The 27,696-nt window shown below is 43.9% G+C and overlaps 1 protein-coding gene across 1 annotated transcript in view; it reads right to left on the bottom strand.

Moving 5' to 3' along the window:
* The window catches only part of ARFGAP1 (ADP ribosylation factor GTPase activating protein 1), a 61,085-nt gene that overhangs the window by 2,524 nt on the left and 30,865 nt on the right, over positions 1–27,696 (bottom strand). The window contains exons 4-11 of the mRNA XM_067307482.1: positions 23,788–23,923; positions 17,834–18,360; positions 8,719–8,897; positions 5,048–5,171; positions 3,563–3,741; positions 2,737–2,922; positions 1,750–1,890; positions 1,349–1,419 (exon numbers count right to left, since the gene is read on the bottom strand). Coding sequence (XP_067163583.1) covers positions 1,349–1,419; positions 1,750–1,890; positions 2,737–2,922; positions 3,563–3,741; positions 5,048–5,171; positions 8,719–8,897; positions 17,834–17,919 — 966 coding nt within the window. The 5' untranslated portion in view covers positions 17,920–18,360; positions 23,788–23,923. The remainder of the gene's footprint in view (positions 1–1,348; positions 1,420–1,749; positions 1,891–2,736; positions 2,923–3,562; positions 3,742–5,047; positions 5,172–8,718; positions 8,898–17,833; positions 18,361–23,787; positions 23,924–27,696) is intronic.

Below are 27,696 nucleotides of genomic sequence, written 5' to 3'. Positions count from 1 at the left end.
GTAAGTACAGAAGAATGAAGTACAGGCAACATGAAGTTAAATGCAGGACATGCACTAAGAACATGTTGAGAACATTTCTAGAGAACACACACACAGTGTTTGGCTTTTTGCTGGCACAGGACAGCATTTACAGGATGGAAACATCCACTCTTTCAACTTTTCCCACTCTGTTCTCAGCTTGTCAGAGCAGTTTGCTCTAATACGTTAGTCATCTGATGTGACTTAAAGAGAAAACAAATTCTCAAAGCACTCTGTGTATTACCCATATAAACAAATAAAAGCAACTGCACAGCTAAGCAGAAGGAAATGAGCCATGAAATGCCCAGCCTGGCAGAGTTGAAGGGCAGGGCAAGAGCATTCTGGAGGAGAATGAATGGCATGTCCTCATACATCCCACACCGATCATCTGCTTTATTTTTCTTGTTCCTCCCCAACAATTTCTAAGGCAGAGTTAATCTGGGGACCTGATCCACAGCCCTTCCCCTTCTGTAATCTCCCTTGGATCAAACTAGTAAGGCAAGACAGCCATCACATTTCCTAAACTGGCCATACGAAATTTCCCCTCATGGAGCTGGATAGGAAAGGCCTGAGAAGTAGGGAGTGTGGCAATTCTGGACAAGTGATCATTTACACAAAAATAAACAAGCATGATAGGATCTAGAGGGCAGCACCCAGCAGCCCTGCTTTGACTGGCTGCAACTATCAGGTTCTACATCTCTATAAATAATTAGAAGAACAAAAGCCCCAAACTAAGGTTTTCTGCAACATCCTGGAGATTTTGCAGCATATTTATTTTGTTCATGAAAAAACAGGCAAGACACAGCCCATTATAAGAAAGAGCAGAGTAGCCCCCAAATGCTCCCCATTCACTTCTGTTCCATATGACCCTTTTCCTTCACAAACCTAGTGATGACTTCCATATCTGGTCTGTAACAAGAAGCCAAAAAATGCATAAAATAGCGCAGAAAGGTGACATCTTTGTGACTGAGAGACTAAGGGATGTCAAAGTCTCAACTGTCACAAGATTTGACTGAATCTTCAGTTTGCACGGAGCTGGGTGAAATATAAATGGGACTTCTCCTGCTCAGGAAACATTCTCTTTCCTGATTCTCTTTGATATAGATCAAACTAAAGCAGGGGCTGCAGAGAGTGAACACCACTTTCACCCACATGAATATCTGAAGACATTGACCCACTGAAACTCGCCAAGTTAGCTAGCTGTGATGATGTGACATGCAATCAAAGTTTCAACCTCCAGAGGTCACAGCAGCTGACACAAAGCTATCAAAGAGTGGTCAGAGAGTTCAGTACTGTTAGATTAGCAATACTGCTCATACTGATCACTTACAGTTAGTGTTTTCTTGACGTAGGGGGCCCCAGGGGACAGGAGCTCTTCATTGGTGACTGGTCTCTTTAACACTAGAGAGGAAGGTGACAGATCCTATCAGAATCAAGGGTTTCATACAGTAAAGTGCTTAATAGGAAGCATGGGGATTACCATAGGCTGAGGAACAGATGTTAGAACCAGCTGCAATTACTGCACATAGAAATCTTTGAATTCATCTCAATTTTTTCCCAAGATAATTACACAACTTTTCAAATCAAGCCCCAAAGGTGAGGCTGACCCTCCCCTCTTGCACATTACCAAGTTGACAGTGGATAGGTTTGTACTTAAGCCTGAGCCAGCCCATACCTAGGAGGGGTATAGACATATCTTATGCAATAACAGGGCAATGCAGAAGCCCTGACCTGATTTCGGGTTGCACTCAGCCACAGGAGGGAATACCAACATAGGAGTAGCACTGAAGTAGGGATTGGAGTTTCCAGCCAGGGAAGTGATGCTGCTCCTTCGAACTGCTGACACAATTTTAATCTCCTTGTTGGGCTGGACTGAAAGAGGCAAATAAAATAATTACCTAAGGAAGGAATAAACTAGCCTAAAATAACAAAATTACTCCATCAGCCTGGCCCACATCTGAAGGGTAAATATGCGCTGAAGGTGGCAGTTGAGCACAGACAGTATAAAACTAGCTTTAAATAAAAGATTTCAGGGATAAAAAGCAAAGTAGTGTGGCATGGTGGAACTCTAAATACAAAATTTCTGCCCTGTTTTTGAGGCTAAAGGAGTTTTGCATATATTAGGGAATGGTCTGTGTCTGAAGCAATTGTTCTTTGCTGTCCATGTAAATGGAAAGACAGGAATCAGATTTTCTAGTTCTTAAAGGCACATACATACCTATACACACACTCCCCTAAATTTGTTTACTTTTAGTTTCCTCTCCTGCTTATTTCTGCCTATGCTTTGATTTTTTTTTTCTCATTTAAAAGCTGAACTGGAGGCATTCCCATGCCAGTCTGGCATTCCTGTCTCCTGAAAGCCCACATTAGTCTATGGGAATTTGAGGTGTGTGGGATAACTGGATCAGGACCAAGAGCTGAGTTAATGTCCTGTTTCAAAATACAAACTCCCTCACCTCCAGGAAAAGAAATAATCATTTATATATGACAAGGAGCCTCTAACTATTAGAAATACTAATACTAGAGACCTGAGAAGTTATTCTCCTGGGATGGGCAGCTGGGGGAGAGACTGCCACTGCCTCATAATATTCACCACTAACCAGTCCTTGGGATGGGTGGTTACTTCATAGTATGCCTGGAACAACACTCTAGGCTCTGGTTTACTCTGGCCATGACAGGCTTGCTTTCGCACCCTTCCACAAATACACCCACAGTTACCGGAAAGAAAGCTGGTGTTGCCTTGGTCCGGGTTGAGCTTGCGAAGACAGAAGGGACTGTCCGGGCTCTCGGACAGAGCACGAGAAGAGTTCTCATTGAGTAACTCTGTGAGACGACGCCTCCGGCGGAAGTTGATCCAGAACTGATAGAGGATGTTACTGTCAAAGAAGTGATGCCTGTTGGACACTGGGAGAGAATAGAAGAGGGGAGAGCGGCTGAAGGTGTGCAAAAAATATATAGCAAATACACTGAAGGACCCAAATTAATTATTTTTAATGCCTTTATGCTATGTTTCAATCTTTCTAATTGTTTGAGAATGCCAACCCACTGGCTATCCACAGGGAAATTGGAACAGCAAGGCAGCCTTTTCAGAGATGCCATCTCCCAGATGTAGGCCACTTTACGAGTCACAGTCCTCAACCTGCCCATTCCCAAGACACTCAGAAGACTCGATGCCTTTTGAACTGAAAGTTCAATTCCTGCAGAAGGTTATGATCTCCAGCAAAGCAGAACCGAACATCACATCCTCACAGACAGCCTTCAAAACCCAGGGGAGGATCCCAGGCCTCTGGCCTGAGGCTTTGAAGAACTGCAGAGAAATAACTTGAATTTCATCTCAAAACCTTTGTGGGTGATGCCAGATTGCTCTGATTTCAAAGGTCATGAACTCCAAACATAGAACTAAATGGACCTATTATCATCTCCAAGTGGGCACTTGACCAGCACTTGTTGCATGACATGAATGGGGATTTGTTCCTAGCAAAGCCTTGATAACTATGCTCATCTTTTACTTTCCTTCTCTGCTTCAGCCTGAACCTTCACTCACCATGCTGAATGATCCCATGCTCCAGAAGTGCACGGCCCAGCTCCACAGCTTCTTTTCGGTTCGCTGTTTCTCCTTCCTGAATGAGCCAGTCAATCATTTCACAGCCCAAGAATGTTCTCTGGTACTTCACAGAGTTTTCCTCTCTCACCTTCAGAATTGAATCTTCAATACTGATCAGCCTGGCACAGAGGTGGAACATGGCTCCGGTGACCCTCAGCAACCCTGCCTACTTACACAAGGAGCTCAGCAGGAGCTGAAGCCAGCCAAAACAAGACCAAGAGAAGCAGGCAGACTGTTCCAGACAAAGTATTTCTGTCTAGAATCAGTGGGAAGGAGGGGGAAATGCACAGATGCAAGTTTCTATGCTAATCAGATTGCTTTGTATATCTGTATCACAAAGAAGGAAGCAGTTTCAGCAAAATCAGTTCAGCTGGACTGCAGGGGAAAGCCAAATAAGCAACCAAAATGTATGTCCAAATGTCAGATAATCCAAATTGATGGAGAAGATGCATTTCAGTAGACAAGTGCATTGTTTGCTGCGTATGTGAAAGCTAAATCCAGTGCATCCACGAGAGGGTGCAGCAACCTCAGTCATGAGAAAAGCCAGATGCTCTTCTCCACTGTCCAATTTCTTCTGCCACAGCTGTGCAAAAGCAAAATACAAATGATGCACTTCTGCCAGAGGGGCAGGGAGACAGCAGAAATCACCCATCTGTTTGCCTGAAGAAGGAATTCTCCCTCAGTGCTAACTTGTGAATGTGACTTCCAGTGTGTTAAGGATCAAGAAAATATTAAGAAGCTGTTAAAGGAGACAGGTCCAGAGAGAGCTTTGAGGTTGAACCCAGTCTAATGAAAGGACTTATTAGGTGTCTGTGAAGATGGTTTGGATTTAGAACCAGAATTGATCAAAAAGAACAAAATATTTCTCAGTAAACATCTAGATAGGTAGGAATTTTTCTTTACTGCATGAAAATTGATGTTTCCACTAGAAATTTTGCAGATAGACTAAGTGAGGTACAGGGATCCAGGTCCAGAAGGGCCTTGAAGATCCTATATCCTGCTGATTTCAGTTCCTAAGTGCTGGTGGAAAAGTGACTCAGCCAGGGAGTTTGTGGGAGTGTTGGGAACAGACACTGGATGTGCCCATCCCAACCAGCACTTTAAATACAAATTAGATCCTAGCACTTCCTTGTATTGGATCCCAGAACTAGCACTTGGGTAGGAGCCCTTCAAAATATCAGTGAGTTCAGATTCCAGCTCTTCTGCCTCTCTAAGCTCCAAAAAGGCCTGTTTTTCTGTTGCTGTGACAAGACTCAAGAAACAGTATATCCTGATGCTACAGCATGAGGTACAAAACAAAAGGAAGAGAAAGGCTGGCGGTAGTGGTGATTCCCAGGTGCAAAGCATCAGCAGCAAGTGGAACCAGCAGACTGCATTTCCAAAGCCCTTGCTAAGAATTATTTTGCAGGGAAAGGACTCACGTACTTCTCATAAAGACTCTGTCCTCTCATGAACACCTTCACGTCCTTATTGAGGGGGAAGGTCCCATCATCCTTGCGGAAACGGTACAACAGCTTGGCATCCTTGTAGTCTGAGTGCTCGTCGCAAACTGAAAGGAGTTCAGAGCAGGCATGTCAGTACTGTAGGGTGCAGACGACACAGCCTGGATGTCAGTCCATAACAGACAGACAACAGAGCTACACAGAGTACAGACTCAGCAGTTTCAGTTATCTCTAGGTTAAAAGCTATGGAGGCTTATGTGTGATGCCCTTCTCTAGGTCTCTCGCACCATGTTGCTGAAGCCATCTGTGCAGCAACCAGTCCACGCTGGAATTAGCATCTGCCCAAATTAGGTGCTTACAAATGCCTGCAGCCCAGCTGGTGGGAGAAGTCAGTCCCTCTATACAGAATTTCTTAGGAAAGCTTGAATCCGAGTCTACACTTTGATCCATTAAACCTTTTTTTTTTTTAATGTTGCTGTTTAGGTCTAGACGAAAAGAAAACAAACAAAACTGCTACTGCCATGCATAAGCAGACTTGGGGGGGGGGGGTGGACCTCCAACAGTGCATCCAAAACCCCATTAGATCACCGTTGTCCCTGTTGAAAATACTTGTATATAAAATTGTATAATGATATCAACTTTTCCACATTGTTATGTGCCAACCCTGCCTAATTTATTTGTATGGCAGGCTGACCTCTAGAGAGCCATTTTTTAAAGCTAGATGCATACAACTGGAATAATTCAATCAATATCAAAAGCCTCATTTTCACATTTATCTTGGGAATGAGTGCACTGTCTGTGGATGCACGGCTGTTAAGCGTATGCAACGTTTCATGGGCAAATATTTGAGATACAGTTTTGAGATAAACTTGTCTGCAACAGATTCTTAGACTAAAACTCCCCTAAAAATCACAGTCCAGCTATCAAATAGGTCCTGCCTTTCTTCAGGTTCACCCGTCTGAAGCGAGAAGAGAGCTGTTTCCTGCTTAGTTTCAGGGGTAAAAAAAGAGTAAAGTAAGCATATGCTGAGAAAACAAAGAAAAATAGTCAAAGGGAAAAAGAAAAGGGAGATTTCCTCACTAAAATAATGTGCATATAAAAATTCAAAAGACACAAGACACTTCTTGTGAAAATTTTAAGTAACAGTTGTTCATTTCTTCTGAACACACTGACAAAGCTTCATTTGCTTTTTGGTGACCAGCTCAGTGTTAATAACTATCAGACTATCTGGAGTTCATAATTCTTCCTGAATGCTCTTCATAGTGCCAAATCAGGACACTGCAAAGCACAGGACTCATCAGGCAAGCAGGCAGGTCCAGACCGTTGTTTTAAAAGGTGAAAGTTTTCATCTTCTTAACTGAAGGGAATAATGAATCAGATGTCATTACAATTGGTTGATAGTTGGGAATTGAACACAGTACCTTACAGGACTGAGCCCATGGAAAGCCAAACCATTTTTGCTATTTGAAGACCAATTTCAACGTGTTTCCAGCATGTAACAGAATAACAGCTCAAACCTACATCAGACCATTAAGAAGCAGCACAGACAATGAACTTCATGAGATAATTATTGCCTTCTGGATCCCAACAAAGAAGAGTGCAAACAGTTTAGACAGCCAATTGCAAAGCACTTAGCACAGTGCTGTGGTTAGCAGGCAGGCCTGTTACCATAGACCTAATGAAAATTAATGGTCATAAGATGAGTTAGAAAGTCAACTTTTGTGTTCTGCAAGGAATTATCACAGAAATAGGAGGGACGTGTCCATGATAAGCAATCAAAACAGAACTGGTACCCAGTGCTGCATAGGTTTAATCAACTAATGGATTTATTTGAACCTGACAGGCTGGCTGTGAAGAAATCGCTGGAAAGATGGAAAAATAATCAGTTTTAAGCGTTAATGGTTAACCAAGAACTACCTGCTTCAGCTTTATTCTTTTGCGATAAAGCACAGCAGCAGAGCTTATTTTTATTCAAGGCACCTTAATGTAAAGGGCATTAATTTCAGCAAGTAGCAGATGGCAGCTGAGAATGTTTGCACTGCAGTGGGCAAAGACGGCTATTTCTGGACTCTGTAGAAGAGGGGGGAAGATCAGGTTGAATTTCGTATGACTGTCATCTGCTTCTGTCTCCTCAGCTGCATCCTCTTGCAATAAGCTACCAGCTCCAGGTTACCACACCTCTTGTCCTGAAGACTTGGAAGCAGGTTTGCAAGAGAGCTCAGCCAAGGGGAGTAAGCAGGTTTCTTCTCTGAGCTCAGCCACTCCTAGTCACAAACCTTCCCAGGGAAGGCAATGGACTCCCAGGTCTGTTTGAAAGACTGGGACTTCGTGCTTCCCTAATGGGAGTCTACTTGGGCCTGAAAATCCCAGGGAGAGAAACAGTTCTTCACAAAATTGAAGCGCTCCTATTGCCTGTCCTAAACATACAGTTCCTCATCAGCAAGCACTAAAGATAAACAGCATGCTAGAGCCTTTAGGTTTTAGACAACTATTTAACAATCCTTTTGGTCATCCACTCTTCACATAAACTTATATTAACATAAAGCTTCCCTTCCAAAGGAACCCAGAGAAGCTGGGTCCCCCACCATGAGACTGACATGTGGCTCTTTCTGAGGTAAAGGCCTTTCTATGCACAAGAAACAAAACCCCAAAAAAACCACAAACTTATTTTCTTCTTTTATTAGCAAAAAAGTTTTTGGCGCAAAGTCCTGCTATATCCACAGAAAACCTTGATTAAGATAAAACTGAAGAAATCTTCATTGAAACTGAGAACCTTCCTATTTAAGAACCGCTGCTCTTGCCTGTCAGAGTGGGAGATGTGTTGTCAAAGGCAGGAAAGGTCAAGGCAGGGAAACAGTCCCAGACTTGGCTGAACATCTGGTCTTTTCAGCATAGCTCTGTGTGGGTATGGGCAATTGTCACACAATAAACAGTGTTTTCTCCATGCCAGCATCACACAGGAATCAAAAGAACAGGAAGACTTCAGCAGTGGCTGTCTGAATCTGATTCAAAGAAAAGCCTTTAAAATAGCATCGCACACATTTAATTTCCAAGGGAGACATTCCTGTAGGATTGCTATGGCCTCAAGTTTACGGGGATTGGATTACCTTTCGCACTGACTGGCATGGACTCCACACCCCTACTTCTCCCACCCCAGCATATGCTGGGAAAACAAGGGACACTGTGCTGGTATGGTAAAAAATGAACTTTGGTGCACACATGAAGTATCCGCTATCATTCAGCTTCCATTTCTACATGATATAAACATGAGCTAAAACTAACATCTGCAAAAATATCTACCACTGTTTAGGTAGCTGCATTTGCTGTAGGGAACACAGGTCAGATATTATTGAACTAGCTTTCAAATAAAAGGCATTTAAGATGTCTTTTTACCAGTACACAGCTCTAGTCTCTTCTCTGTGGCACAGGGAATTAAGACATCCTCCAAAGCACTACAACTTAACGGAGATCCAATTCCATATGGCCTTGTACTTGCCTATAATCTTCTAGCTCCTCTGGAAGCCCTCACTCATGGGACAGTTATAAAACAGGGACTTAACTGCTCCCATTTCCTGGACTGACTGACAAACACTGTGTCCAGATACTGAGACATCCTCTGGGGAGACTTAAAGGGTAGCTAAAAAATCCACAAACCATGATGGATGATGTAATGGTCCATTAGCTTCTGCATTAGGCGGATACCCGTCTCTCTGTCAGGTGCTTCTTTGTGGTCAATCAGCCAGTCTGTGAGCTCCTTTGCCACAAAGCAGTTTGGGTATGTTCGGAGGTGGTAACGTCTGTCCTTAATGAGCTTCCCATCATGGAGGCGAAGCCTAGAGCGAAAGAACACCATTGAACATAGCTGGAGTTACAGGGACATCAGAGTCTAATAGCTCAGTATCTACCCAGCCTGGAGAAACCACTGATGTTTTGGGACTTCTGGCAAGTGCCCAGTGACTTATAAGCTTAACTAAACCTTTCTGCTTTGCAAGACTGCATCCCCTTCTTTCCTACTATCACTAAACAGCTTTTGTAATTGTCTACAGCAGACTTGGTCTGAACCTTACATGTCTTTTTGTTCTTAACAAGCCTCTAAAAAACCACAGCAGGTAACTGAAGCTTGTGAAGAAGGGCCAAAAAAGTAGGAAAAAATAATAGTATGTGTTCTTGGCACAGTTCTGTGCCTAGCTCTCTTTTCACCATAACTATGTAAGCAAGAACAGTAGCTGCCCCCAGAACAAAGGCTGAAGTCTTAGTCATAGCTCAGGGTGGGAACATTAATGGGAGCATTTGATGTTTCTGTACGTAGCTAACAACAACGAACGTCAGGCTAATTCCATGCACTGCTGTGTTCCTGTACCCACTAATACACAGCGCACAGTATCGGACTAGTTCTACTCACGTGTATTAGTGCTGGCCAGTGCACACACATCAGACATCTCACTCAGAGAAAGCACGGCCTTCAATCCCATTGTTAGTCCTGACGTTTTCTGGTTCACACTGGGATAGACTGGGACAGAGTTTACTAGAACATACCTGCAAGAGTCCTATCCTGCAAACCATGGTGTAATAGCTAGTCTGTGACTCTGATGGAAAGATATATTTGAATAAAGGTTACTCAGGTGAGTATGGCTTTTACTTTTAAAAGGACCTTAACACAAGCAAGCCACAAAGCTCAGACATCTTATGTATTCAAGCCAAAGCTAACCAAATTTGGCATGAGATCTTACCAGAAGCCAAACTTTTGCCCTGTAGTCATTACTGTTTTCAAAATATTAACCCTGGAAAATGCCCAGTGTATGCAGCACATTCAGAGAGGAGATGTTTAATTAATATCTTCTCCCTAACTCCATTTTTTTTTTACATTTCAAATTATTCATTTTGATTCACAGTTTTGCCTTGGGCCAGTATATTTTACAAAGGCATTAATCACTGGATCATTTCTTTATTTAATGCTTCAAGTTCTTTTGTTCTTTCTAGTATTTTTGAAGAAATTATCTGCACTTCACATCATACATGATATTGTCTGTTGGACAATGCTTTCAGGAACCATACAAGAATTCCTAAATATCCTGAAACCTAACAGATAACAATGGCTTATTCTACATTATAGGATTAACGAATACTAGGCTCTCAGAAGTCTTCAAGATATGACCCTTGGCTGGGTGAAGAAGATTTATTCACTGATTGTTGCAATTAATGTTCTGGCTACTATGAGCAAATATAATTCTTAACAGAGATTTTCAGGGACACATATATGTTGCTGTATTTACAGACCTTCCAGGTAACACAGAAAAGAACAGCACAATTTGTCAGTGCACAGACATAAGGAAAGCAATTTGAAAAACTAAACCAAAAATTTCAGGTACGCCCAGTTCTTGAGTGTCTTTGGAAAGAGGTATCTTGCTTTCAACTGGCCTACTTCAAATTCTCAAGTCCACACTCAGTGTTTTACTTTTTTTTACTTTGTTTAACCAAAAATACTCTATTGCTGTTGAGCGTCTGCAGAAGTCTATAAAAACTGTATGTGTGTGTATATATACATATATATGCATATATACATTATACACACACACAAAGATATATATATACACACACACACACATATATATGTATGTATGTATATCTTCACTCACAATGACACATAATCACACAAGGCCTGAATAAAAACTGGTTGGAAAAATACTGTTTCCACCATGGTTTCTCTTCATTTTTCAGACTACTGGAGAAAATGTACATAACTTGTGAAAAAGGGGAAAAAAGATTTTCAGCAAATGAATACTATTAATAAAACTAGGAATTTAATTTTTTTTTTAAATGTATTACATATTCTGAAAACTATTCCATCGTGAACAACTATCAAGACAGGAATCTAAGTAGTATTTAAGCATCTCTGGAGCAGCAATGTCTTGAAACTTTATGCTGTTTTCACGTGAAAGTTTGCCATTTTGCCCTTTGAATCAGTGCAGCAGGCACCAGAAGATACACAACTCAGCGTCCCTGTGTCCTTGTTCATTCTCCTCTCCTTTAATGTTTCCTGTCAACTAAGAGGAGACATAAATTTTGTCCTTCATATACAGAAGGACATAACCCCAACCGCGTCTTTGAGCAGCTCAGCTGACTCCCTATAAACCAGTCAAAAAACTATGTTGGAAAAACAAAGCTAATGAAACTGACTGGTTTGTAGTCATGCTTCCAGATAAAAATTGTTAGAGAAGGATGTGTAACGCAATATCATGACTTTTCTAAATGCCAAAACCTTCCCTGTGTACATTTTACTTCTTCAAAAGGAAAAATAAAGAAAACAGAATAATACAAGGATAAAATGCTTGCTGGAACGTGAGAATCGACTCATGAAATACTCCTCACTTGGCGGTCAGCATGCTGCTTTCCCATGCATTTGCTTTGGATAGGCTGCACTGGGTAACCAAATTGTTTCTTTGTCAAGGTCGCTAAAAAGACATCATTATTCATTCTGTGTAACCTTGTTGAAAGGCAGGTCTGCAGCAGTGCAAATAGAAAAAAAACCTCACTGGATTCAAGTGTGTAAGTCACTTCAGCTGTTACAAATACGACATAGAACTTGTCACAGATTGGAAGTCAAACTGATTTTCTATTCCTGATCTGAGATGTTCCCTCTCTTGGATCCAGCTTTTTCCTATTTGCTGTGTCCTTTCCCGTGTTTTTATTTCCTCCTATTTAGATGAAACTATATCCCAAATGCTTCAGACAGCATCACTGGGAGGCCTGTTGTGTTGATTGAGCTTGGTGCAGGCGCAAGCATCTGCTCTAACACATCCAATATGTGGAGAAGATGCCAGAGAAAAGGAATTTTTCTATGCGGGCTTAAAGTACTATAATTCTCTGCGCACTAATGCGTTTGTGTCTTTCTCACACAGAGTGGCTCCAGAAGTGGTTTCCATTCAAAACTGTCAGCAGGTGTTTCTCAATCTCCTCTAGGTTTTAACAAATACAAACTCTATTTTTATTATTGTTCCTTGCCAAAGTTGAAATATTCTTTGTTGTCTTCCTAGAAAATTTAGAATTTTTTTAAACAGATCCTTCCCTTGCATTTTTGAACATGCTGACTATTCACTTCATCTCCTGATACTTCTTAGCAACTGTTTCTTTTCCAGGTAGTTATTTTTATGAAAACAATATACTTGACTAGAATCAAGCCTCCCCTAATGATTTCTGATCAGCCACTGAATGACTGTAAAGGAAGTGAAACCTATTAATCTTCTAAATAAATGCAAGGTGTTACCCAGAAATCATTTTTCTCCTGCATTTCCCTTCCAATTGCACTTGTCTTAATTATATTTTAAATATTGCATCAAGAGGCATTTGTACTGTTTGACAGGATTATTTCCAGTGCAAAATTAATAATGCTATTCTGTAAGCCAAGGGCCAGACTAGCTCATCTGAGCTCTCTCTTCTGCAATGGATTCTCTGGGTGCATTACTGCAGGTGTTACATTCCTGGGGAAAAAGGAAAGCACTGTGTCTTCTTTCGGCATCCCCGTAACTAATGACATAAAATCAGCATAGAAAGACTCGGAACGTTTTTCCTTCAGTGCAGCGGCTTGCCTTTTCTCTTCTGCCAGGCATGTGAATATTTATCACAGCTACTTTCACAAACGTGAAAGCAGCCCTACCCTTTCTCTCCACTCAAATTCTAGGTTGAGATAGCTGCCCTCTGTAACAGAGGCTGGCAGCACACCTCTGCTATGAAGGGAGTCCCTAAAGTGTCTGTGTGGTGTCTTCAGTCTGAAAGGACTTTCACAAATAATAGGCCAAGTCTTGGCATGAGCCTTCCCTGCTCTTTCCAAAGGCAGTAACTCTTCCAGGGGTGTTTGGAAGTCCACTGTTGGAGCAACCCAAGCAGCTCCTCTCCTGATTACTGCCGAGGGTTCACATTTCATGTGCTCTCACAACTGAGAGTCTGAATCCAGGGCGTACATAGAAGCGAGAGGCTTTCTTGTAATGGAAAGGGGGCTATTTTCCTGTATCGTTACTGGACAGTCAGAGCAATCCCTAGAGCTGCAGTCACTGTGCACAAAGTGTGTGGAATGCCTCCATAGGAGCTGGGGGGGGAATAGCTCTTCTGAGCTCCCCTTCACCTCCTACCCATGCAAACAGACCTTGAGCATCTCAAATGCCAAGGTGGATCTTTCAAGGCTATTAATTCCAGTTCACATTCCCACAGCAGTCAAATACAAATGAATGGCCTTGAAAAGATACTTCATCAAAAGGATCTTTTCCATTCCTATCTTTACAGTTAAATGCTTGGTAAAAGGCAGCAATAGCCACAACGGCATATCTGTAAAATTGCTGCTAGAGAGGCACAATGCAGGCCATGGAGCAGAATGAGCATTGCAAGCTGGCTCAGCAAAACCCCGTTTGCTGCACTCCATGTCTGCAAAAGCACAAGCACATTCTGGAGAGGATGGGAGAGCTTGGCATGACCATGTCAGCTCTGCCAAAGCGGTACAAAGGTGTTTTATTTTCATTCTTATATTTAAATGTACATACAGGAAGATGGGACTTGAATCTCAAAAAGAAATCCCAGCAAGTACAAGCCTACTTTCTAGTCTTCACTTTCATCCGTGCTGCAAACTTACTAATAGGCTTTTTAAAACCAGACAAGACCACCCTGATCATTTAGTGTGATCTTCTGAATAATGTAGCCTAGAGATTCTACCTGGTGACTCCCACGTCAAGTTGTGTTACATGATTCTTCTAGAAAGACATCCCCCCTTCATTCAAAGACCTGAGTTCAACAGAGAACCACCAAACTTTCTGTGGGCCCAGTATTTTGGCCAGGCCTATAATCTTTTGCAGTTCGACTAGATATCTTTAAGTGAGCCCAATTTTCAGAGCATCACAGCATTAGCACTTAATTTAACAGAGTCTCAATCTGAGTATCAAAATAAATCATTCACTACCTTTGAACATCTTGTACAGTACTTGAACTCATAATTGTTTTCTTCATAGGAGAAAACCTTCCTTCCTTTCTCTTACTTCTTTGACTGAGACATAAATCTACTGAGTATATTTTACATCCAAGAATGATTAATGCTTTTAATGCAGTTATTAAAGAACTGCTGGTTCACTTGACCATGAAAAATACCTGGGAGAGACTGTACAAGGACTCATCTATACTTGAAGAAACTTGGATTACGATAGTGTGAATTTGAAGTACAGTAGCTGTTCCAGAATAGCTCTGTGCAGATAAACCACTTGTTGCAACAAGACTAATTGGACTCTCTTACAAAATGCCACCCAGGAAGCCAGTTCCTGCTCTCTGCTGCACACACGCAACGCCCAATACACCTAGTGAGATTTTCATGCAAGAGCGTATGCCTGGAACAAAAAGAGTAACAGCAGGAGGAGTCTGACACAGCAGCTCTGTCAAACACAATACCAAGATAGCAGTGGAAATCTTTATCTTAAAGATCCAGTATCCCCTTGAGTTCTTTAGGATCGGTTTTGTTCCTGGCCATCCCCATGAACCTTTCCCTCACCCCTCACTTGTGCAGCTCTTTCTGGCTCAGAAATCTGTCCTGACACTGAACAGACTCATCCCTCTGGCCAAACCAAACTGAGAGGGATTTGCAAACTTCCTTGGAAGCCAAAGAATCGTGAAGATGGAGCAAAGGTTTGTTTGGTTAAATACAATGGTGGGGAGGAGGCAGGGCAGGAAGTGGAAAGTAGGGAAAACAAATGTTTGAGATATTTTATAGATACAGCTGCATTATTTGCTGATCAAGGCTTACAGAATTTACATATGAAAAGCCAGGCAGACTGCAGCTCCCACAATGACTGCAAGGCTCCTCTACACTGGTTCCTTTATTGCTTATCTGAGGGTAAGCTGCAGAGCACAATGCAGACATTTAGTCCTGCTTCCCTCTGCTACTGCCTGAGGTCTTCCTGAGGTCTATTGCAAGGTCTTCCAGCCTCCCTGCCTCAGTTTCCCCATCCCTACCTATCTGACACCCAGAGCCCTGGGAAGTTTCATATCACCTGTTAAGCACAGCTGCTCTCTACCTGTCAAGCTGAAGTTCCTGAAAGCGCAAGAGACAGAGACAGGCCCAAGCATTCAGCATCCTGTGCTCTGGCTTCAGGTAGTTCTCATTTCAGCCGGACTAGCTGCAATGGAAGAAAGAACGAGGGGAGCCAGCAGGTTAGTGGAGTCTCTCTCTTCACCTTCCTCCCCAGGCTTTTAAACTCTTTGCTGTGCGGCAGCTGTCTTTCCAGTCTTTCTGCACTGAGAATAGGCCAAGCCCAAAGGAGAAGGATGTGACTGCTCCATGCCAAGGCACCAGCAAAAGGATTATTGATCTCACCTACTTCTCGATCACTATGAGCACTGGACACCTTGGGGTCTTTCACTGGCATTCAGATCTGTCACCCACAAAACGCAGCTGAAGAAAAGAGCAGTTGCGCTGGATGAAATCCACCTGCTGTTCTCTAGGCAAAGAGCTCAAGTGTTGAAGAGCAGGTCAGGGGTGTGATGCAATCCAGGCCGCCCAAGGGCAGAACGGGTCTGCTCTCTACATCAGGTGTTTGCAAAACAGCACGTGTCTCCCCGGGTTGTTGTTTTTAGTGTATGCTAACCTCTGAGGCGAGAGCTCTCAGCTTGTCTCCACATTCCTGAATGTGGCTTATGCTTCCTTCCTACCTCTCTACCATGCTTCCCAGAGAAATAACTTGCATCAAGCTCATCAGAAGAAACTGAAGAGGACCAGGCAGTTCAGGATGCATTCTCATTGCAATGGGCTCAGCATGAAAACTGTTTGAGACTTTGTGAGCTCCCTAACTCAGACAAGGACACTCCAAGGCACTCCAGTCTGGGGAAAGAAAGATGAGTGCACCAAAAAGTATGTCTGCTTGTTTCAAGTTCTCTCCAAGATCATCCCAGTCACTCTGACAGAAAGATACTCCCTTCCCGCACAAACCTGGTCCTCCTTCAGGATTTTAGCAACCTTTTTAACAGTTCAGGGCACATTCAGGTCGGCAGCGAGGAGTGAAGTTTCCAGACAAATATTGGGAGGAAAAAAATGGGTTGGTAGTATCAGTTGTCAGAAGAGTATAACGTTTGTACTGTGCGTTTCCCTTGCTTCTAAGAACCTGAGCATTGTGCAGTATGGGAGAATAGTTCTGTTCAACAGATCTATCGTATCCCTTTCTCCTCTTTACAGTCACACAACTAACAGACTGCTAGGCGATCTGATATGCTGGTGTCCTGTAAAAAGAACTAGGAAGCTACATCATTCCCCTTGCACAGATTTGATTGCAGTTTTAACACATGGGTTGATAATCTTATCGTCTCTCTGACTACCTGACCCCTCCTCTCCTTTAGCTCAGGCTATAAGACCCTTTTTAAACTGCAGTCACTTGGGATGGGCAAAACACCAGAAAAATAAATATGAATAAGCCTGTTCTGCCCATGGGATGGAAGTAATAACTTTACTCCTCTTGCACTGAATTATTGAAATGAGGCAAATCACTCTTAGATCAACTGCTGCTTTTCCCTATAAGAAAATTAAGCTCATTTTCTAAATCTGGCTTATAATTTGGGCTACAAGTCTTGCAAAAGCAGAATGGTTTGATGCAGTCCTCCAACCCCCAACAGCAGTTCTCCCAGTTGCTACCTAATGAAAAGATTTAATTTCTGGAGTCAGGACAGCAGTATTAGGGAAAGATAACAGTCTGGAAATGCAGCTGACCATCACTATACATTTAAAATCCAGCCACTTTGGACATGGGCTGTATTTGCAAGATGGAGCCCTAATCCTTATTTGGAAATCATAAATTCTTAATATGACACAAACAAATAAAGCTGAGGCTAATATGACTCACTGAGGATGGACAACATAGATACACAGGGCTAATTTTACAAATCTTGCACTAGTGAACTTGGGTTCTGGGTTCTTTATATTATTCAAAGATACATTTTCCAGCTTCTACCCACATTTTAAAATGAAGCAGAATGGACCCAGATGCAAACAAGCAAACTGTGCTCAAGAGCTAGAAAAGCCTACAGTCACACGCTTAGAAGTAGTTTTGTTTTTCCAACCCCAGATCCACAAGGAAAAGGAAAATGTTTTCTCAGTCACACAGGTTTTCTTGTATAGCAGAATATATTTTCATTGTCATAAGAAAAAAATCTCATGAGTTGCTCAAGAACTGGGACAACAAAAAAGCAAATTTTCAAAAGTGACTTTCGAAAAAGACGACCCTACACTTCGCTGTGCAAAACAATTCAGGAGCATGGCACCCATGGGACAGCCTCCTGAATCACCTTTCAAAGTCCAACCATGGACCAAAACTGCACACAGGCAGTACTGCTCCCATGCAGCTGAGAACCAGGGACCTTGCTGCAGCTGCTCAGTATCATCACATCCAGCTTCAAGTTTGAAGGAAGATGCAAAGGGAGCAGAAAACCTGTTTTCATCTAAAAACACCTGCCAGCTGAGATACCTGGAGGTGGAGGGCAGGTGAGCCCCAGTCGTGCTGAGAGGAGCAGCAGAACAAGGTAACAAGGGAAAGGAACTAGTTCACCTCTGGTTAGGTGGGAGAGAGGAGAATCAGCTGGCAAAGACAACGGGGAGACACTACCGCTTGGGACAAAAGTGCTCACTCGAAGATAATGCTTTGAGCCTCCTGCTAATGGGAAGCAGTCAAGAGTCCCAAGGACTAACCCTGAGCACATCCCTGCCCCAGCCTAGAGGAGAGAAGGAGTACAACTGGGTCCCATTGCCTCCTACCTCAGTTGCTCTCCAGCGATCATCACTTCTGCCCTGTGGTGCCTCTCCGTCGCTTTCTTCTTCAGGCTGTTGCTCAGGCTCTCCATGCCAGACTGGAGGCAGGTGGTGGTGGGGAGATGTGCTCTGGGTAGCAGGGAGTGCTGGGGGACTCAGCACACCCCATGGGATGCAGGTTTCAAAGATGCTCGCCCCCACCGCGGTCCCTCTGCCCGGCTGGCAAGGTGCAGGTAGGCAGTGTGAAGTTGCTGGCTCCCAGCTCCCCGCCTCTCCTTTCCTCTCTGTTGTGTGGAGGAGGAGCCTGCTGCAATCTGATCCTGGTTTTGCTGGTTTCTCACAGGCACATCTCCAGCAAGGCTTCTGCTGAAAGCCTATGAGTTCTACCTAGGGGAGGGAGAGCTCCCACTACCCTCAGGTCTCCCAGGCCCCCCTCTCAGCTCCTGCAAGGTGGCAGAGCTGGGTTTTCAGCAAGCTGGAGATGGTATCCTTTCTGCTTGCTGTGTGCAAATGAGACATGACTCCAGCAAGCTCTGTGGAAACACAGGTTGTAGGTTGAGTGGTTTGATCAGTGACAAGATGGACAAAGCCAACAAGTATCCCCTCCCTCACGCTGTTACTTTCCCACAAAGGTTTCAAGAAGTGCCTTTTCTCATGCACAGTCTCAGCATGGGGGACTGGTTCCCACCTCTTCCCTAAGGGCCTTCTCCCCAGAGTGGGCTGCATCTAACACCATGGCCCATACTTGCTAAAAAATGGGCTCAGAACAGCTTGGACCCTTTCTCATTGTAGCAGCTCCCACAGAAGTCAGATGGAGGAGCACAGGTTGTAGGAGAGAAGAATCTAGAGCCAACCTGCATCCCCACTACCCACAGAAACTGCCTGCCTGGTAGAGACCCCTTCTCTCTAGAAATCTGAAGCCCTCCCCTATCATTCCTAACAGAGAATAAAAATCCAAACTGTACCAGCATCCAGCCAGGTGCTTTAGCTGTGCCTCTGGCAGGAAACAAAATCAATCAGTCTCCACATAAAATACACACGCAGCAATGCAGCTGTCAAGGCATGCAGATACCATGCAAGCAAGGGGGCAGAAATATGACTCAGAGGATGCCTCTGGATGCAGAAACAAAAGGCGCTGTTATTTCAGGTTAGCTAGCGCAGGTGAGAGCTTCACTGTTGATTCAATCATCTGTGTTTGTACTGGAAAGGCCACTGGAGTATGGCCAGAACTGCGTATCAGCAGCTCCTTCACTGCACAAAGACAGAAGTTCTCCACTCAGAGCCAGCAATCAAAACCCATTGAGGCTCCTGCTCTCAAATTAACCAGTATCACTGAAATCACACAGCTGAAGCGACTGCTTTGCAGCTGGGGAAGGTTTAAAGCATGAGCACAGTCCCTGGCAGTTTGGCAAGTCGCATGTCCCTAGTCACAGTTTTGTGCACAGAGCTGGCATCAGAGAGGTCTAGCATAACAAAAACTAAATCACAGAATACACCAAATATCTTCCAAGTACTCCAGAGGGAATCTTAAGGCCACACCACACCATCCGAGTCTCCTACTAACTTTAGCTGTTAGCAGATATGTGGTTTTCCACTGTCTAGTTCTGCAGTAAACTCAACAGCCCAGCTTTAGACCTTCAGTTCAGTCCTAAGCCCTTCAAATGACCTAAGCCTAGAGTCAGAACTTACTAGAGTTCACACTGATACAGGAAGCACACATACAATAAAAATAATGCAATTATTCAAATATTGATTAGCAGTTCCCTTCATTTGCACTTTTCACTAATTATCTAACTTCTACTGCAGTCTCATGAAATCCACAGGAGTTGTATCCTAAGACAGGAGTTAGAGGCTTAAATACAGCTGTGGATCTGGGTCTTGTGAAGACTTACTGCCACTAATTTTGTGCTCACTGAAATCAAAACACATGCAACATCAGGACCTAATTAGCAAGAGCTGGCACTGATGAATCTGGGACTCTACTGGTGCCAAGCTGTTTGCCTGTATGATGCTACTGGCTTTGGCCATTAAAATCTATCTCCAGGCACCTATACCTGCCTCAGCTACCATCAGCCATTTCTATTATTCAAGACGTTTTCTGCAGGCCAGCTGACCTGCAAGTGATACTGTTCAGTAATGGAATAGGCAGGGGAACTGGGATATGGAGCTGGTTAATAATAATTATTGTTCCCATTGGATGCATATGTAATTATATTCCTATTAGTTAAATCCAGAGTGAAAAATACTGGCTAGTAAAGAGTATCAAAACCCAGAGATGCAAAGGAGGGGAGAAAACCCTAACAAAGAGAACACAGAGAAGATGGGGTTGAGGGAAGGGAAGGAAATCATAGCAGCTATGAAGGCTCTTTGCTTCAATTAGAAGCCCAATAAAGCAGCAGTAAACTAGATGCTGTGTTTAATCAGATCAGCTTTAGCAGCAGTTCATCAGCCAGGAGCTAGTTAGCCAGTATCCCAAGTCTGTTTGAAGACTGATGAAAACGGAAAAGAGGAGTATTCTCTGAATTAGAGCAGAGACATATCACAGTGGAGAAGGGATGGCAAACGAGGGAAGCTGCTTCTTAGCACCTTTGTTCTGCCCTTGTCAAGTGCCTTAGAGCCAACTTTGGGTCAGTGCCTGGTGGAAGAGATGGCTGAAAACTCCCCAGCAGCCACCAGCCAGGATTACTCTGTGGCACCCACTGCTTCAGAGTAATAGAGAATAGGGACACTGGTTAGTTTGCACGATCTTTGCTACATCCTGTGGGGCTACTGAACTATTAAGGTGAACCCAGAAAATTCCCATTTTATTAATAAACAAAAGCTATGACTTTATCAATAAACGATCTCTCATTATTTTATGCCTCAGTGACAGACAAGCAAGCAAGGGAGGATAGTCTGAGGAGGGGCACTGAGAAACCACTCAGACATGAGTCTAGGTCCCCCCCATAGCAGTTATTCAGTGAGGTCTAATCCTCTCTGGGAATCTGGCTTCAGTTGAAATATATTTCGTCATGTCTCAGAGCTGCATAGCTTTGCTTCACTAAAGCCCAGATTTTGATACTCTCTGTCCTGCTAAGTAACACCTTTCTACAAAAATCTAACATGTGGAGGGAGTGAGCTGTCTATGCAGTTAGGAATATCCCAGCTGAACAAGGGAATCTGCATCTGGCCTCAAACCACCTTCCTTTCCTCCTGTGGTTTCAAAGTCTTCTGTTAGTAACACAATTTGCTGTATTGTTTCCTGGGCTAGCAGAAATCCCTGTTAGTTATTAAAGGAAACAAGGAGTTTATTTACCCTAAAACTGTCTTACATTGGTCTGACAATGGTAATGCCAAAGCACTGTACAAAGGAATTTTAACATAAATGAGAGTGGGTTGTCAGTCTGTTAGGCAGAATAGTAACTCTGTCTTCAGGCTCCCTGGTAGTGGGTAGAGCACTGAGCAGAGGCAGGCTGTATTCCCAGCTCTGCCTACTGGGCAGGGTCCAGCAACTGTTCTATCTCACTTTCACTATCAGTAAAAGGCCATCTAATTCCTCTTTAAAATACCTGAAGGATACAGACTCCAGGGGGAGAAGAAATGTAAGTTAAGGAACATGCTAACACAAGACCAATGGGCCTGAAAAAAATGAGCCTGGAAAGGAGGTTGCTGACCACCCAAGAATCAGGAGGCTCTGGCGCGATCCTCTGCAGCGCTCGCAGAAGCACACAGCCCAGCTGGTTTTAAAACAGAGCCTGATCTGTTTGCAAGAGACATTCTGTGACACAGTGTCCTTGACGGCAGGGGGCTGTACTCACACAAGCAAATCCTTCCAGGCTTATATTCCCCCTATACCATAATACTGCTAAATCAAACAAGTTCAGGTTAGCATTTCAAGAAGCCTTATATGCTGCAGTGAGGGCCAAGATCTGAAATCAAAGGGAGAGCTGTGTGCCTTCTGCACTGAAAGAGCAGTGAGCTGGCATGTGGAACCACATGTTCTTGGCACTCTCAAAAGAGCTCAGTGTCTTAAATTACTACTCACCGTCTGTGGTTATCAGATGGCATGTGAACAGAGGAGGAACAGCTTTTACAGACTGCCTCCTGTCACGGCTGAGCTGACCTGGGCTGTCTACTCCCCTAATGTCTTCCTTACCTTTCCTGACCTCTGTCCCACCAAAAAATCATTGAAACACTCTCCTTTCGTCACCAAGTCATAAGAAGCGAGATTTAAGATGGCAATAGCTGGCCTCTTTGATTCCTAAAACTTGGATGATGAAAAGATTTCAGAGAGGAAGATAGGCCCCTTGTAAGCCCTTAGGAGTTTTGGTTGGGATGCAGGGCCCAGTAACACCTAGCTGTGGATAAGGTCACTGATGGACATTGCTAATTCTTGCCAAGCCAGATGGGGATTTTCATATCACGCCAGGAGAGACTTAACTCTTGCAAGCCTGCTGCTCTGTAGGTGCCAAGGCACACCTTTATAAGAAGTACATTTCATGCAGCTTTTTCCTCAGGGCAAAGTTTGCAGAATTACTTTGCTGAGGGGTGCAGGCACTGCTTGACCTTCCTTTTGGAAAGCTGCCTTCCCAACACCAGCTCCCCATGCTCCCTGGCAGAAGACTGAGGGCCCGGTCACACTCTCTTCTGCCCTGCTTGGATGGCTGCTGATTCTGTTGACTTCAGAAGATATCCTCTAGGTTCTATCCCCCATAAAAAGCCCTACGTCAAGCTCTCATGGATTTGCAAAAAAAATTATTCCACCATGCCTATGCACTTTCCACTGTTTGGGGTGTAAGCAGAGCCCTTCCTCCAGAGGGTACCACTACCTTCCTGGGGCAAACAGGCATTTGACACTGATTACTCCTGTGCAAACATTTGGGGAGTGCACATGGAAAGACACTGATAGGCATCATCCATCTCCAAATGACCCAGCGCCCAGCATATTCAGAGCACAGGGGAAGAAGGCAGAAGAAAACATTTCTGTACATGCAGAGATGGAAGCACAGCAAGAAGGAACAGCTGACACAGGGTAAAGGAACCCCTGCAGCATGTTCTTCTTCCAGCCAGCACCTCTGGTGGCCCTCTTTGGTCATGAAGGAGCAGTAGAAGTGCAGCTAGCAGGCTGAACAAATCTCAGGCAGTCACAGGGCTCCTGTCCAAGTCAAACAGCTGCTGCAGTCTGGCTGTGCAAAGAACTGCAGCGATAGACTGTATCAACAAGGCTTCTTCTATCCAGGCACCTCACAGAGCGTCCTGGCTCTGTCCTGCTGATCATGCCACATCATCAACCTAGGAAAACAGGCTCCCCTTGTGCACATAGGCAGGCTCAGCTGACAGTCCCTTCCACAGCCTTAGGGCAGCTCTCAGGCTGTCTCCTGAAGGGATCCACTTCAGCATTGCTGATGCTGATGTGTCTATTCTAATCTCAAGGAAAGAGCCTTTAAAGTGCTCTTAGGGCAGGGCATGGCTTGCCACTGCCCAGCGCTGGAACGTCCTTCGTTCATAACATGACGCTGGGGTGTGATTGCCTGTTGATGTGGAAAGCTCCCTCAGAATTGCCCATCCCATCGTTCCCTCTCGTCACAGCAGCGGAGCCAGTTCCCCACACCTTGCCTGCACAGGAGACAGCATGTTGCTCAGCTAAGCCTGTATTCAACCTCACGACATCAAAGCTTAAGCTCAGCTCTCATCTTTCAGCCCCCAGGCCATCCAACCTGCGGAGCCATCACAGTCCCCATCTTTTCTCCTAGCCCTTAGCCGGTTTGCAGCTTGCCCAGCAATAGCACCTGTAGCCAGTTGGCTTTCCCACATTCACTGTGCACGCTGGGGTGCTTTTGATGGTAGAAACAATAGCACAGACCAAAAAGGTGTAAGGTTAATACCACGTCATCACAAGCACAAAGGACTGAGAGGACTCGCCTGCCATCTTGTTAAACTCCCAGGTTAGTTCTCATTTATCCCATTGCCCTGATCTGTACCATAATCGTGTCCTCTCAGTGTGGAGGTGCAGAAGGGACCAGGGTTCCCCCTTTGCTTTCCTCTTGGGTCTGATATTCTTCACTTCAACTAGGGAGAAACTGCTGGTGTTTTATTCATCAGATTATAAATGCCTTCCTGAAAAACAAATTAAAATGAAAGACTATTTCAAGTGAAGCTCCAAGGCTGAGAGTGAATATTTTGCTGTTACAGTAACAATATAAAGGATTGCAGCTCTTGCCAACTTTGTTCATGAAAAACATGGGGGGAAAAAAGCTTATTGCTTCTATAAATAACCTTGTAAAATGTACCCTTTAAACTAAACATTAATGGTCTTACTTAAGCCACAAAAACAAGGAAGAGAAGCTACTAAAACATACTCTCTCTCCTCATCAATCCCTGAGAGTACTTGGTCTGGTAAGCAGAGGGAAGGCACAGTGCCCCAGCTCCCAACAAAGCTAGAGATGTCCAGGTCTACTGAAGATCACGAAACCATACTCAGGGAGCTGTCCTGCCTGTCTCCCACTGCTGAGGATAGCTAAAGAAGGACCCCTGGCTTTTGTTTTCCCTTGAGAGGAAAAGCAGAAACCACCATGACTCCTCTTCAGTGATCCATCGCACCTCCAGAGGTTGAATGTACTGTGCAGTTCTGATTCTTCACCCCAAAAATGAGGGGACCCAACTGCATCCCAAGAAAGAGCATCCCAAGAGATCCTGAGGATGATCAGAGACATGAAACATCCATATGGACAGGGGACAGACAAATAGACTAAAGCTTGTCAGGAGAGGAAAGAGTCATTTGAGGGCTGATATAAAAATCACACCTGTTACAGAAAAGGAGACTATGTAAGCAGGCATTCTCTCAACACAAGAAATAGGGCAGAGTCCATAAAATGAGTGAGCAGGCTTGAAACAAACTATAGGTTTTCTTTCCCCCTTTACCAGCATAAAATTGAACTGTGCGGTGATAAACCGCACAATATATATTATATTATATAGGGGTCAAAATCTAAATGGATTCACAAATGGATTAGGTAAATTCACAGAGAAGAGGTCTAGGTGCTGAACACAATAATCCGGATGCTACTTCCATTTTGGGAAATCCCCAATTCTTGATGGCTGGAAGCTGGAAGAATATGTTAGCAAAGAGGTTACTCACTGTTTCTTATCCTCGTTCCCTGGCCTCTACTATTGGCCACATAATAGAAAGGATCAAGACCTGAAGGAACTTTTGGTCTCTGTTAGCATACCAGTTTGAATGTCATGATCTTATGTTTTTTACACATGGCGTTTGGAAGAGAAAGGGGAAGGAAGGAGCCCCAAGTTATCTCATTAATTCAAGAGAAAAGGGATGCCAAATCAAAGCCAAACATGCCCCATGCTCACAGCACAAAGTTCTTATTTAACCTCAGGAGTGTCCTTTACAGTTTTGACATGCGGCACTGGAGGGTGCATACCCAGCAAGCTGCTGTTAAACTTCACCCCAGAGATGACAGCATGTCAGGGCTGGGAAAAGCGATCCCTGGATATGTCTTCCCCACTCTCCATACGTGCAGGGATTAATTAGATTTAATTAGTTATCAGCTAGATCCACAGATGAAAGGTGCTATTCATAGACAGTATGGTTTTGGAGTCCAAGGCTACAATGAATATGCATATAGCACCACAGAGTCATTTCATCTAGGTTTCCTCTCCAGAGGAACTGAAGTGTCTGAATTTTTTCAGTTTCAATAGATTAGAAAGTAGTTCGACTCATTAAGTGTTCAGAAAAGATAGAGGGGCCTCTGGGTACAGCAAGATCTCTTGTTTTTCAGCTCCCCACATTGTTACAACATCAAGCAGAGTTTTAGCACCCACTGGTTGTTTTTTTCAAGCAGGGCTGAGGAAAGCACAGGAGGGAATTAGATGAGCTTGTTTTTAAATTATAAATGTACAAGTTGTCAAAAGGGAAAAAACTGCTTGTAAAGTATTTCTTTTATGCAGCAGCACATCAGAAATGAGCACAGGGGACACCACAAACTGTCAAAGTCATCCTTGCCAACGAGTGCAAAGTTTGCCTTAGTCCTTTTCCTAAACTTTGTCCTCCACATGGCAGGCCAAGGTCTGCATGCAGAGCAGGCAGGCAGAGAACTGCAGAGATATTCCATGCAGAGCCAGAGAGCCTGGCAGCATACTGAGATCAAGCTTTTTCCCTGTTCCAAGCTGGCACATGCAATACCAGCAGCTGGCAGTCAGCCATCCCTTCCCCCACCCACCGCCACAACTGATTTTGATTCAGCTTAGCAAAAAAGCAGTTCACAGCCAACATCGACACAATAAAATCCCCGATTTTGTCAGGTCTGGGCTTCCTCTTCAGCATGAAAGAGACTGCCCCACATCAGCTAGCAGCAAGCTGTTCTGGCCAGAGACCATTTTCCCTAGGGGTAATTCTTTGTCCTGAGCAAGGTGTGTTTAACCTGGCCTGGAGTCCCGCCAGCAGGGCTGGGCAGTAGAAAGCAGGGCATTGTTTGGAAGTCAGGCTCTCCCTGCTGCTTTCTGAAAGAAGTTTATATTTGGCTATAAAGCTCACAATCCACTCCCGGGGCTATGCACTGTTTAACTCACTGACGTCTGCCCCACAACAACAAATACTGGAAGCTGGAGGCCAGCTCCCAGCGCATGCCTCCATACTCAGCAACAGTGGAAAAGCATTTAACATAGCAGATCAGCAATACTAGAGGCATCTTGAATGAGGACCTCTCAACCAACAACGCTCAGGGGAACAGTCTCATAGCTATTAAAGCCAGCCTTAATGCGGCTCTGCACCAAGGAAGCAGCGAGAACTGTGCTGCACTGTACAGAATCTGGCCTAGACTTTGTTTCTGTGTTGGAAGCTGATAATGAGACTGGACAGCAGGTCTATTAGGGTCTGAGAAGTTTGGGAAGATATATTACACAGTACTGGCAGAAAATGAGCACGTTATTCAACAATTGCTCATTAGCCAGTTATAAATCTAGCCCAGAGCTTTCATGTCATTGAGTGTCCTTCATTTTGTTCCAGAAAATAAATTTGGATGCGTTAGTGCAATATATATTGCTTCTCTCCACATAAACGAAGGACTGCTAGCCCCACGCAATCACATGCAAGTCAAAATAATCTGCCTGGCTTCAAAATAGTGAATGAGGGGATCTTTTTGTTTCCCTTAAAATTTTAAACAATTACAGCTCAGTTACAGGTCTCCAGAATTATAAGGAATAGAACTTTACCTTGCAAAAAATTACACTGAAAAACAAAATTCTCCCACAGTCACATTGCTTCAGGACCTGGAGCTTTAATGAAAACCCCACCAAATACTATGACCTTCATAATAAATTAAAGTTTTCTTTGCCAAAAGAAACAGCTTGTATGCAACAAGGCATAGCACCTACATCATCTTTGCTTCCCCATTCCTTGTCATCTACTAGGAGAAACATTAAAAATTTGACTTTCAGCCTCCAGTACCAGTGCTCTGGTGTAACATTTCACAGCAGGTCAGATGGGTTTAACTCCTTCAGTTCATTCTAAGGGTGAGGTTTCTTAAGATCAAAGTCAGGAGTTGTAGGCGACTATGATGGGGACACAGGAGCTCCCTGGTTTCTACTGTAGGGGTGCTGGGAGATGCAACTCTGCTCCCCCAGGTCCCTCCCCATCCCAACACTGTCTCATTAACTTGACTTGACAGACAGGTCTCAAGAAATTGTTGACACTGCTTCCTCTGTGCTCCAAACTTCAGGTCCACTTCTCTCATCCACACTACTTCCACCCACAGCCCCAGAAACACAGGGCTGCCTCAGTCTCCTGCAGTCACGGAGCAATGGACCGGTCTTCAACTTGGTGTCAGAGGAGCCTGCCATCTCGCTACAGCCTAGATATAGAAACCTCCCATAGAAGA

The sequence above is a fragment of the Apteryx mantelli genome, chromosome 18 (assembly GCF_036417845.1).
Source record: "Apteryx mantelli isolate bAptMan1 chromosome 18, bAptMan1.hap1, whole genome shotgun sequence".
NCBI lineage: Eukaryota > Metazoa > Chordata > Aves > Apterygiformes > Apterygidae > Apteryx > Apteryx mantelli.
Note: the sequence above shows the minus strand (reverse complement) of the source record. Positions and strands in the feature narration are given on the sequence as shown.